This window comes from Macrobrachium rosenbergii, chromosome 25, assembly GCF_040412425.1.
Source record: "Macrobrachium rosenbergii isolate ZJJX-2024 chromosome 25, ASM4041242v1, whole genome shotgun sequence".
Classification (NCBI taxonomy): domain Eukaryota; kingdom Metazoa; phylum Arthropoda; class Malacostraca; order Decapoda; family Palaemonidae; genus Macrobrachium; species Macrobrachium rosenbergii.
In genome coordinates this window covers 7,093,376-7,106,328 of record NC_089765.1, presented here as the reverse complement: position 1 = coordinate 7,106,328, position 12,953 = coordinate 7,093,376, and the positions used below count along the sequence as shown (strand labels likewise).

Genomic DNA, 12,953 nt, shown 5'->3' with positions numbered 1-12,953 from the left:
GATGAATAATCTCCTTGGAGTGATCCTCATCAGATTCAGTTAAATATATAGTTTGATTATTTTTGCTGGGCTAAAATCAACAACAGCAATAATAATAATAATAACAATAATGATAATAATAATAATAACTGTTGCGACAAGTATAGGTAGCTTCGTTAAACTACCCAAGGGTGCCGAATTATAGGAAGGTCATGTTGACTCATTATCTTGGTTTGAAATCGGATTTTTATTTTCTTAATTTCGAAAATACCAATAATCCAATGAAAAGCGATATTTGATACTGTTTGCACTGTAGATAAGCAAACGTCTAGCATCGATAAATCCTTTCGAAGAACCCGCGGTAATCCTTTTTACCGTAAGATAAAAAAAAAAACTGAATTTCAACTTAAAACCGAGCTTTACCTCAACAGCAGCACCCATCTTGCTGATCGAGGACCCTCATAGATGAGGGATTATCCCCACCATAATACTGGTTTTCCTGCAGGATATCTGTCACTCCTAAGCTCCTTCATCCGGTATAAGGCTGTGTTGGCAATCAGTAATAATAACAATAATAATCATTCGTAGTATTGTACACTTTGAGTCCCTGTCGCATATCTGCATATCCTGTCGTTTGAATGGGATATTTTGATTGTACGGTTTAGTGCAGATATATTGTGTATGTGCCAAGGGATTACTTATTCATCGGCTTTCTTACTTTCTTGAAATTTTCCTTTTATTATTATAGTACTTGCACATAGTACTCACAAGAAACGTTCTTCGTTAACATTAGTATTTTTCGATTAATAAGAAATCCAGCCTTGACATTACTGAGCGTCTGTGTACGTCTGTCTTTGCATTGAAATATAATATGTTATTAGTGTTTGCATATTTTTTAACTACACATAAGTACAGTGAATATTCATGTATATACGTACACTCATACACAAACACATTATATATATATATATATATATATATATATATATATATATATATATATATATATATGTATATATACAGTATATGTGTGAGTGAGTGTGTATATATATATATATATATATATATATATATATATATATATATATATATATATATGTATGTATGTATATATGTATATATATATATATATATATATATATATATATATATATATATATATATGTTTACTTAAAAACTGTAAAAAAATATATCAAAAGAGTGTATATTAGAATGCAGCTTCCAGTAATTTGACAGAGAATGCTTATCCATCATGGAAGAGTTGTCCGTAAATAGCAAACGTGATTGATTTGAAGTACTCCGGCTGTTGTTATTCCTGTGATTTCTTGGACATAAACGCCAGTCACGTCATCTTGAGTTGCAACCGTCCAAATAAAGTCTGCTAAACGAGCCTTTTGTGAGAAGGATATCATTTGGGAGACCGTGTTTTTAGAAGCATGCTCTGTGACACCTGGCGAGGCTAATGCAAATATCGCTCGCGGTTGGAAGTTTGGTCATTTTACGCGACATTATGATTATAGTAAAAGATGTCTCATTAATGTCATATTTTTTTCTTTTCGTTCATTAAACTTGAAATATTTTGTATTGTTTTCCGTCAGTCAAAATTAGGGGTGCTGGCTTACTATGCTGCCTATGTTGGGCATGTTTTCATGTCAGTGTACCATGTGGAGGTATGTGCATTTTATTACCCTTTGTGGGATATATTTTTGTTGCCGTTTCATATCTTCAAAATCTTGTTTACTAAATATCAAAAGCCTTAAATTGTTTTTAGCAACAATCACAGTCAGTTGTGTCGAAGTTACAGCTGCAGTACGTGTACAAGTGTCCTTCCTAATGGACATCCATATTTCATAATAAAGCTAAGTTAGTGATAGATAGGTAGAAGAATGACAGATATCAGTCAGCCCCAGTATGATTGCTTTGACATTAAGGACTAATGATTGCTGGAATGCTGAGTGATGTGGGCAGTAAATTATTTGTTATTTCGTGTATTCTTTCAGTTTACGGTTTTAAAAAAATTATTGCTTTTTCCATAGATGATTTTTATCTTTGGTTTTCGACATTTGTAATTTATCACGTAATACAGTTTATTGCATTTTTCTTTTTTAGGTTTTGTTACTCTAATAAGAAAGGAAGTCACCTTGATTTTCTAATAAATATGTTAAGCCTAGAATTTTCACTTATAATTCACCTCTAATCTATAGATATTGCTACAATCGTGCTTTGTCATGTTATTATTTTTATATGCATTAGTAGCAGTAACGGTAATACTGTCATCATAATCATCATTTATACTATTACTACTACCTTATGTTTATTATTAATTCAACTTGTATAATAATATTTTAATTTTATTTTTATTTATTTATTTGATAATTCATAATTTCTTCTATAACGGGTCTCTTTTTTCTGTATTTCCCATTACCTTTTGTTACTTCTTTCGAATGAACACCTTAATATTCTTTGGAAGCTTGAATTTCAAGCCAGTTATAATTCAACTTCTGAATAATAATAATAATATATAATGCACTTTTATTCTTACTCTTTCAAGGAATGAGGAAGTCTGCTTTATTATTCTTTATTTACAGTTACGAGGAACTTTTGCAATGATTTTGGGTTATTCTTATAAGCAAGGATTTTGGTTACGTAGCCTCCCTTGCAGTAAAGGCTTGATTTATTAAAGACACTTTGAAGAGGAATGTTTGGAGTGAAGACAAATGTATGGAGTGAAGAGGATTGTATGGAGTGAAGAGGATTGTATGGAGTGAAGGGGAATGTATGGAGTGCAGAGGAATGTATGGAGTGAAGAGGAATGTATGGAGGAGTGTATGGAGTGAAGAGGAGTGTATGGAGTGAAGAGGAATGTATGGAGTGCAGAGTCAGCACTTAAAATAATTTACCTTTTCTTTGATCTTGGTAGATTATCGCGACTTGTGCGCAATGTCTACTCGTTTCATTTTTATTATTTAAGCTGCTAATCGTTTTGTTAATAATTTATTTTACTCATAATTTTATTCTTTTAGTCTTGTTTATCCTTCGCGATTTTGTTTTCATATATTGAGCATTTTTTTTAGAACAGTGTTAGCTAAGACGAGAGTTTGGAGACTTTGTAAGAATTAGAGCAAGAAAAATGAGTTATTGTAATCATCATAATCTTATTCTGGTTTAACTATGCAGACAATGCTTGTCACATTAGTCTCTGGCGGAGTAGATCTATTTTGCTTTTTTATTTTTATTTTTTTACAAGTGTCTTTATCTCATTCTCTGTTAATTCACAAGTGGCTCTCACTCACACTCAGAGGACCCTGTATCACTTTATTGAATCTGAGCAATAAATAGTCATAGTTATTTGCGCAGTTCTTTTCAGACTTACCAACTTTTCAATTTACCATTTTAGTTGTTATAATTTATAGTTTTATCATCGTATGTTAAGGATAACAGAGGTACAAATAAAATGTCGTTTCATCTTTCTCTTCTTTATTTTGGTGTTATGATATTTACAATATGGTGTGTGGTGTAGTACAAGCCATCCCAATAGAAAATAATATAAACAAACAAAATATATTTTCAACTTTAGAGTTCCATCAACTCGCACGTAAATCATTTGTATATTTATATATATATATATATATATGTTATTGCTTACACCCGACCCTGCAGGCCCTTCAGTGCTAGTTCGACTTGGAGGACAAAAGTGGCCGAGAGACCGATTCCTGAAGCTGAATATGTTCATTAACGTTCGAATTCCTTCGCGAGATTCTGACGTCAGCCTTGACCGCCGTCTGATGCCTTCAAAAATTCCCTTAAGCCAGTTATTAGCTACCAGTGCTAATAACTGGCCAATCATAACTTCCAGTGTCCAGGAAGAAATTCCAGAGACAAGTTATGATTGGTTAGTGATTAACAGCAGCAGCAGCTTTTCCGCCTGTTTTCGATGGCATCAGCTGCATGCTTTCTTTTTCCGTTTTGTTGCTCACCAAGCCTTCCTAGCATACCACCGGGTTCTTTTTATTTATTAATATAGATAAAAAAAAGATTTAACTCTTAAGTTTTGTCTTATGTACAGCGACATTCTGAACAGAGTCTATTAACACAATGGGTGGATGACAGGAAGATCTATTTCATGTGATGAAAGACGATGAAGAATAATAATGAAATAAATGGCAAAGGGAAAACTAATGAGTAACATGACTAATGAAGCGCGATTCGACCTCTCATAGCAGACGGTAGTTGCAAAGTCTCATTTTTGGTCTTCTTTGCCCCCCACCCTATTTTTGTGGAGGGGTGGGGGGCGTTGAAATGGCAACTGTGGAGATCATGTTCCCTTAGGAGGAGGAACTTTGAGATTTTAGGTAACAGACTTGGAAATATTTTTCCTCGTCGTTTGATTCATCATGGGAATAATTTTAAATGTTCATTTTACATCTTGAAAGATCGCTTTATTGATATAAAAGATCAGTGCCTATGCCTAAACGTAGTAATCATGATAGTCTTTTTTACTGTTCGCTTTAACTACCGTCTCTCCAGCGGCCTTGTTAGTGAACCTACTGAATTGTGGCTACGTTTACCATAAATGACCATGAACTTTTGAAACTTGAGAAGTTAAAGAATTAAAGATGACTTACAGTGGCCCCACGCGACTCGGGAGGTGGTATTCATAAACATATCAACAATTATATACAGACTACCCAGTAATTACACATTTAGTTATCGTGTAATAAAAAAAATAATAGACAAAATAAATACTGAACCATCTCTATGCACCTACCATCAAAATGACTTTAAAAATTAAAAAAGGCGGACTTATGGATAATCTTTGGGTTAACGAAGGTCGGATTTGAAAGGGGAAATGTAAGTATTCCTCTAATAAATGGGAGTTTAAAAGACAAACATGGATACAATCACAGCTAGGGTTTAACAACCACCGTAGGATCATGTTCCCCTCTCAAAAACTACCCAGAGCTCAGGCGCTCCATAATAAACTCTACGAAGTCTGTCATTCTCTTTGTTAGCTTTTTTTATCTTTTTTTTTATGTTTTCATTTGCAGTGTCTAAAAAAAACATTTAGTTGCAATGCATGTTTACAGCACAAAAAACAAACAACTAGCCTGTGAGGTATTCTTTGCAAATGTACATAATTTGTGTGGAATGATTGTACAACGAAATTAAAAACAAACAAAATTAACAAAAATGTATTTAAAAAAAACTATGACTTGTTTATTCTTGAGCGAGTTTTGTCTTTTGGGGACTCGTGAGGGAGCGGTTACCTCTTCGAGTCTGGAAGCACAGAGCAGCTCCACATTCTGAAATCTCACTTAGAATAGCCTCAAAAATGAGAAGGAAAATAAATAGGTACAAGGAAGAGTTATCGATAAATCATTCAGACTTGAATTTGGTTGTCAGATTACCTGAAACAGACGCATAGCCATGAAAATATCCAACTCTGAAATGCGAAAAAGCTAAAAGTTTCAGGAAGGAAAATGGTGAAATAAATCAGTGAATATTATACTCTAAGAAATTAAAGCCACTTCTTACGTTTTGTATCGTATTATCCGAATGATTCATGAAAGTTTTGAGGTTGTCATTTAATAATTGTAATAATAAAATATTAAGGTTCAACTAAAGATTGAAGTGATATTTCAGAATATGGCCCTATTAAGCGCATGCCTCTTGTATTAATGCACCTACAGTATACCTAAGCCTAGCTCTTGTGGAGGACTGAAGCTTTTTCAAGCTTTTTCCTTTCACTAGAATTAAGCTAATTTTTGTCTCACTGGTCGACTAAGCAACGGCAACTACAGTTTTGTCTGTCAAAATCTACAGGAAAGAGCACCTTTCTTTTATGTCCTTACAAAGGACTGACACTTAATTAAGAGATTTTTAGTATCTAAGTGCTAAGGATTTTCTAGTAAGAGGCTCAAAGCCTAAACTCACACAAAACCCAGGAATGGTAAAACTCCCTAGAACCGTTTACATCCAATCTTGACACAAACATTGCTTAATATCAGACCTGGTTGTGATTACTATTACGTGTTTTTTGGATGGATTAAGTCTTGTCATCACCCTTCATCAAACACTTGGTCATTGAGACCCAGTGCATTTTAATAACGATTCTAACACTGTTTTTCATAGATAGTGACGAGTGACTTTCAGGTACCGTGAGAGAAAAAAGTATTCTAAAATATGAACCAAATAATGAAATGAGAATTTCTAACGATAACCAGTTAACACAGACATCATCTAAAGCTTAAGCAATTGCTCATCAGTATTGTTCTCGTCGACTTCTTAATACATGTCTCTTTCGATATCTTATCATGGGATGTACAGAACATTTTCTCATAAACTTTCACATGGAATGTAACAAAGAAGGCCATTTTATTCGACACATTAGGTGAGGTACAACACAACACACAGAGGACTTTTTAAAGAATGATGCCCGCAACGGAATCACTTTTAGGGCAGCGGACTTTCGAGGGAACGTCTTGTCGAGAAGTGCCCTTTGAAACGTCCAAGACTTGAGAGAGAAGTCGGTGTCCTTCGCTTACATTATTGCCCTGAAGAAGCAGACCCAGGCCTTCGTTCCTGTGTCTGCGTATGACAGTGATCGCAGTGAAGGCAGACATTGCATGCGCCCAGCCGCCGGGCAAGAACAGACCGCAGTTTGAGGGCGGGACCGAGCTTCATGTTGATACTGGAGGTGAGGTGCTCCTCCGTCAGCAGAGGGAGTGCGGAGCCGTCGATGCGCTGCTCACGGAATGCCTGCGGGAGATGAAGAGAAAGAGAGAAAAATCATGGGTTAGTCGAGGTGTCTTAACAACGCTGTAATTGCGGGGATTGCACCTGTGATGGACGTTCAAACAGGTCCACCTTTGGCATTAATGTATGTTGCTGCTATTACTGTTATTGATATTAAAAGGAAACTTATTTTGGAGAATCCAAAAATTGCCTCTGAGAAGCATCCCTCTGTCGGGATCAATTAAAAGTCTCGTACTTTGCAATAACTTTAAAATGTGCTCTGCAATTTATTAAACTTTTAAATCTGAAGAAAGACTCGACTGATATCAAAATTACTCTGGTTCTCTGAAGGAGAAATTGATATTACACCAGAGTTATTGTTTATGAGGGAAAAATGTTTTTGTAAAAGGAAGGTTTGCTTAGCTTGAAAACATGTAAGGAAAAGAGTACTGCAAGCAATTTTGAGTGGTTGTTTCCATGTTGCAGAACAAGAAACAAGAAATATTTGCATATACACAGACATGTTTCCACCTGCATTCACGAGGGAGATGGCGAGAAGACAGTGGCGATGTGTGTGTGTGTGTGTGTGTGTGTGTGTGTGTGGGTGTGTGAGTTAGTGAGTACGTGTGTGTGTATTTTTATATTTTCACAAGTTTAGGCAGCTAAATAGGACAAAAGTTTAACCTACAGAGCGGGCAAGTCAGGAATACCTAAAGTTCCCTTTCGCAAGTTGCCATGTAAAAGGCCAAAAATCAAGCGTAAGAGAATGTTGTTGGTGTTTTGCTAATGTTAATTTAGCTGGTGTGTATCCATGATTGATCAAGGTACAGGAAGGGAGCAAGTGAGATTATTAATTTATCCTCACCCAATCGAACAAATGTTGGAGACTTTTTGAATGGCTGCAGTTATATACCTTCCCTTCCACACACACACCCCCACAACCCTTTCCTTAGCCTCCCGTTCTAGTGAAGGCCTGCGGGCCTGCTTGTTGTTCCTCACTAGAAGCTGGCCTGGTATCTCTCTGTTATATGTCCTATTTGCATTGTTTTGCAACCCTTGCATCTGCCCCGGTAATGACTGAGTTGGCACATTTCATGCATATAGTGAACCCAGTAACTTTTCTGCTGGCCTCTCATTAACGTCTTCTAAAATCAGTAAAACCTAAAGTAAGGAAATTCATTGATGTATGTGAAGATGCTAAGAGAAAGAGACAGAGAGAGAATTTGAGAAATCTTGAATTATAGAAGACCTTCAATAAGGCTGAGCTAATGCCTATGTGGCAGTAGAAGTTGATAATGTCAGGGAGAGGTTTCCAAATTTCGTCTCGGTACTCTTCTTAATAGAAAGGAAACGGTTTACTTCAGCGTTGTGAAGAATAAGAAAGAAATCAATCATCTTGTACATCGCATAAAGTGTTGCTCATTTGCCTGAGAAAGCGAAGTAAAATACGGGACACCCAGAAATGAAATACCGGTGCAATTGCCAATTTAATTTAACCAATGTTCGGCTAGTGTACTGGATCAAACTTGATGATAATCTGTAATGTAATCTAAAGCTGTTTCATGGCTTTGTTGTGAATTGAGATTCATCATCTTTTCTTTCGCTTTATTAGTTTTCTTGGTCATAGTATCATCCCTGCAAGTCTCTCTCTCTCTCTCTCTCTCTCTCTCTCTCAAGCATGATATCATGTAGACGGGGCGCTGGTATAAACAATCCTTAACCGTGCCAGCCTGTCACAGGCAGTGATCAGGGGTTGTGGAGGCAGGATCGTTGCATGCTATATAATAGTAATTTTGCCGCACGGCCCCAGTAGCTTGGTTTACTGATTACCTGATCGTGCTGCTGTGGCCCGTCCCCAACTCACGCCCCCTATTGGCCGTCTCGGGTCACGTGATCATCTCTCCGGAGGCTTTGCCCAGTGAGATGATGGTCTTCTCTCACTGGAGACAGAGACTTTTCGTCGGATTCGAGATGTTACGAGTATTTTCGAACTTCCCCATTTGACACTTCAGGTGTGTTTTGTGTCAGACCTTTGTTTATATTTAAACAAATTTCGTGCTGAATTTATTTACTTTAAGAAACGGGATGATGAAAAGAATGGTCGTCATTCATTAAAAAAAAAATTATATAAAAATGAGGGAAAGCTGAATCTTATTAATAAAAGAGGAGAGAAATTAAATGTGGATGATGAACGATAAGTGAGAATAATTAAATTACGTTAGATAAGGCTGTAGGCGGCTGATTGTGAGAGTAGAGAAAACGTAAGATAAATCCACTTTCTCCTAATACTTTCATCATGAAAAATTACAACTTCTATGAATTTCCCTCTATTCATTTCCACTGGAAAGGCTGAAAAATTCAACGGGAAATCCTGGTCATGAGTCGTGGGATCGATTTGTTAAAAATTATCTCGTGACTATGGCGCGGAGGGAGAGCGTCTGACTAGTCACGTCAGTATCCTGAGAGAGAGAGAGAGAGAGAGAGAGAGAGAGAGAGAGAGAGAGACGTCTGACTCCACTTCAGCGGTCCCTCCTCCTGACGGCGACACACGTCCATTGACACTAACGACGTAGGTACTCCTTTTCTAAATTAACGAACGGCTAAACCTTTTCCAGTTTAAAGTTGCCGCTTGGCTCACGTAGCTATCTCTTTATTTCTTTGTTTGTTTGTTTTATAGCAATAAAGTTTAATATGTTTTATAACAGTGAAATTTAATAGTTAACTGGTGGGAATAACAATTGTAAGAAATGGAAAGAAAATTGGAATCATTACCCAACTGCAAAGGGTACGACATATATCCACTTCACAGAGGTGGTCTCTCTTCGCTGTTTTCCCGAGAGAGAGAGAGAGAGAGAGAGAGAGAGAGAGAGAGAGAGAGAGAGAAGAGCCGCCACCTATGGAAAAGACATGGAGGGGAAGTAAAGCGAATGTCTTTGGCTGGTCACGTCCAGGCTTGAGTAAGAGTTGCTGACATCAGGTGACATGTGAGGACAGTTATCTGATCTCATGGTTAGCATATCCTTTTTGCTAGTACGTTGAATCTCTCCTTATCTCCTGAAGGATTTATTGCAAATCCTACCGCCGGTTCATGACCCTGGGGAGTTAATCGATCAACCAGATGGGCCACCGTATGCAGCCATAAATATTTCTCTTTGCCGTGCGGTAAAGTTCCACTTGTCAAGTCACGTTGTTGAATTTTCCCTCAGTATTTGCGTTATGTTTAGCCGTGTCCGGTCCTTTCTTTTTTTTCTTTTTATGCATCTTGTTATAACTCTCTCTCTCTCTCTCTCTCTCTCTCTCTCTCTCTCTCTCTCTCTCTCTCTCTCCATTATTCATCGTACCACCGCCATAGCAGACGAGGCCCTGTTGATTCATGATATATTCATCCTGCGTTGAGGTCAATATATGATGATATATTCATCAGTTGCCCAGAATCATGATGTTATCTGAGCATCCATCTAGAACCGCCCTCGAGACACCTAAGTCTTTGTTGATTTAAGGAAGGACGTCAGCACCTTCGCCAGAAACAGGTCCCACTCACTCTCTTGCTCACTCATTATGCAGTCCTCTCTCTCTCTCTCTCTCTCGTTTTCCTTTAGATCGCATAATCTATTTAATTTTGCATCTATTGCTTCTTTTGTAATTTTAATCTTGTTTTTAATGGTCTTTTAAAATAGCCTTATTTACAAAAGTAAACTGTTTTTATATACCGAATTCATATAATGAATAAATATGATAGTTAAGTGATAACCGAAATTGGCTTTCAAATACTTTCGAGTTTTCCATCCCGGGCCAAGTCAGTCACCATGCTCATCTTCTCCTTAATATCTCTGTATTCTTCCTTTTCGTTCCCGTCCTCCTCCACTTCGAAGGTCAGCATCGGGACACGGGGTCGCCGTAAGATCACGTTAGGTCATGAATGAGCCAATTAAAGCCACCGATCTACTGTTAAAAAAAGTAAGGGAAAGAAGGCGCAGTGATGATGAGTAAATTGCAGTTGACACAGTACACGAACTTCAGGAAAGCAGCTGCTAAGGGCCGCTGGGGATTGCCTTTTCGAGCAGATAGATCCTCATCAACTTCCTATTAAGGTGATATACAGTGATAACTCGCAAATTAGGCAAGTTAACTGAAAGGTGGAAATGCTAGATGCCGTCGAGTATTCATTTGCATTTTTACACTTTCTCTATCTCCCTCTCCTCTTGTATACACACACACGCACACACACTGTGTGATGATTAAAATTATATACGTATTTGGTTAAAAGTTATCAATAGATTCCAATTAATTATATATATATATATATATATAATATATATATATATATATATATATATATATATATATATATATATATATATATATAATATATATATTACAGTATATACATACATACATATTATTATACGCGCGCACAAACGTGCGTATGTATACGTCATATTCCCCCTGGGTCGCAGTATCAACTGCATGTTTCGTATCAGCATACCGAGCAACATTTAATCCAAAACCTGAACTTTTTATTTTTTTTTTTTTTTGCGCAATGCGAATGCATTCGATCTTTGCGCTGACCCTGTGAATGGTCTTTTGGCGTTCTGGTGTCCTTGTGGGCTTCCCAGGAGGATAACCCGGGAGATGACCTTAAAGCATTCCATTCCATAATCTGCGAGCCATTTTACCTCTTTTAAAACAAAGATCACTTCATTGGAGCTTAAATATTGCTGAATGCAATGTTTACTCTCTTCCCTAATAGTTCGGAGTCGTGTTCGAACGGCCGATGGAACAACCGATAGCTTTGACTAAAACATCTTATCGGCGATTAACATGTTGAATTGCTGGTAGGAGTTCCTTCCAAATGCATCTATAATTATCCATATTCAGCCGGGAATGAATTGCAAATACGTAAAACGAACACTAATGGCCCTATTCCCCGAAGCATAAAAAGGTGGTATTCGATGCCTGCTTCAGATAAAACGGGACCAGCGAACAGAAGCAGCTGGACACTGGTATAACATGTTCATAAGGGATGTAAAAGGATCTATTCTGAAGCGAAAGCCAGGCTGATTACCGAAACCATTAGCAATGCAAAACTAATATTACACATTCCTGGACGATGTCGCTGCGGGAAAACGACCAAAAACGACGATTCGACACCGGTTAATGTGATGGGGTGTTCGGGCGACCCGTTTCGATTCCGGTAGAGCAGTGGTTCGAAGCTTGTGTTCGACTAATCATTGAGCTGTCCGAAGTAGCGGTCCGGTTGGATGGCCGAATCCCTGATGCTTATTAATATTATTAATAGTTGGCATAACTTATTAATATAGCTTACCCCATTCTTTAAGATCTCACACCTTCCTCGCTTGATATACTCGTAGGAGTAAAGGAAATCTTTATGGTTTTGTATGTTTAATAATTACGGTATGCACCTTCAATTTTTCTTTTTGTATAGTCTGTGAGTTGTTACAGGTCAGTTCTTTCCTTTTCTGTTCAGGTGTCTCAAGGTAAAAGAGATGATGCACGCTATTCTGTTGACTATAAATCATTAAAAAAAAAAGGTGTAATTTTAATTAACTAGCAAACAAAATAATTTCTGTTTATGCATTTGGTGTTTTAATGATGGTTTTATTAACAAAGCAATCGTACAGTGTACTTCATTAACATAACCATCTTTTCTTTACTGTTTCACGATTATATAGTTCATGTTCGAAATTTCCCAGTCTTTTCTTTTGTAGATAAGGGTATATGTGCAACGGAATGATTATCATTATTAGAATTCGCAGATTTTTTGTAAAGAAGAATGTCTGGGTGAAGATAGAATACCACAATTAATATTAGTAGTAGTAGTATTAAAAGGCAAAGTGTCGGCCTCACCGAATGAGTAAGACCTACCAGCAACACCTTGAGTACTTGGTTATGAACCTTTCAAGATAAAAAGATGACCGAGAGAAGCCCCACTCACGAATCGGGTATCACGATCTTCTGTAGATCGGGCCTCCCTAAAACGATTCTAACCACTATCACAAGAATGATGGAAAATATAGCTTCGTAAAGAAAGGAGAAAAATAATATTAAAATCCCAAAAAGAGGAAATACGAAAGAATTAATAATTTAAAAATAAAAGAGAACAATTGTAGTTTTTAAGGAAGAACAAATTTAGTCCATTATGAAAATATGCTTCTTAAAACAGAAAGAAAATCAGTGAAAAAATCCATTTTAAAAATAAGTGTTTCGAAGAAAGAAAC

At 36.8% G+C, this 12,953-nt stretch overlaps 1 protein-coding gene across 2 annotated transcripts in view; it reads right to left on the bottom strand.

The window, feature by feature from the left end:
* Positions 1-3,439: 3,439 nt before the first annotated feature.
* LOC136852292 (uncharacterized) overlaps positions 3,440-12,953 on the bottom strand; it is a 59,609-nt gene continuing 50,095 nt past the window's right edge. For both annotated transcript variants that reach the window (XM_067126789.1, XM_067126790.1), the window contains exon 4: positions 3,440-6,738. In XM_067126789.1, the coding sequence (XP_066982890.1) occupies positions 6,526-6,738 (213 nt within the window). In that variant the 3' untranslated portion in view covers positions 3,440-6,525. The remainder of the gene's footprint in view (positions 6,739-12,953) is intronic.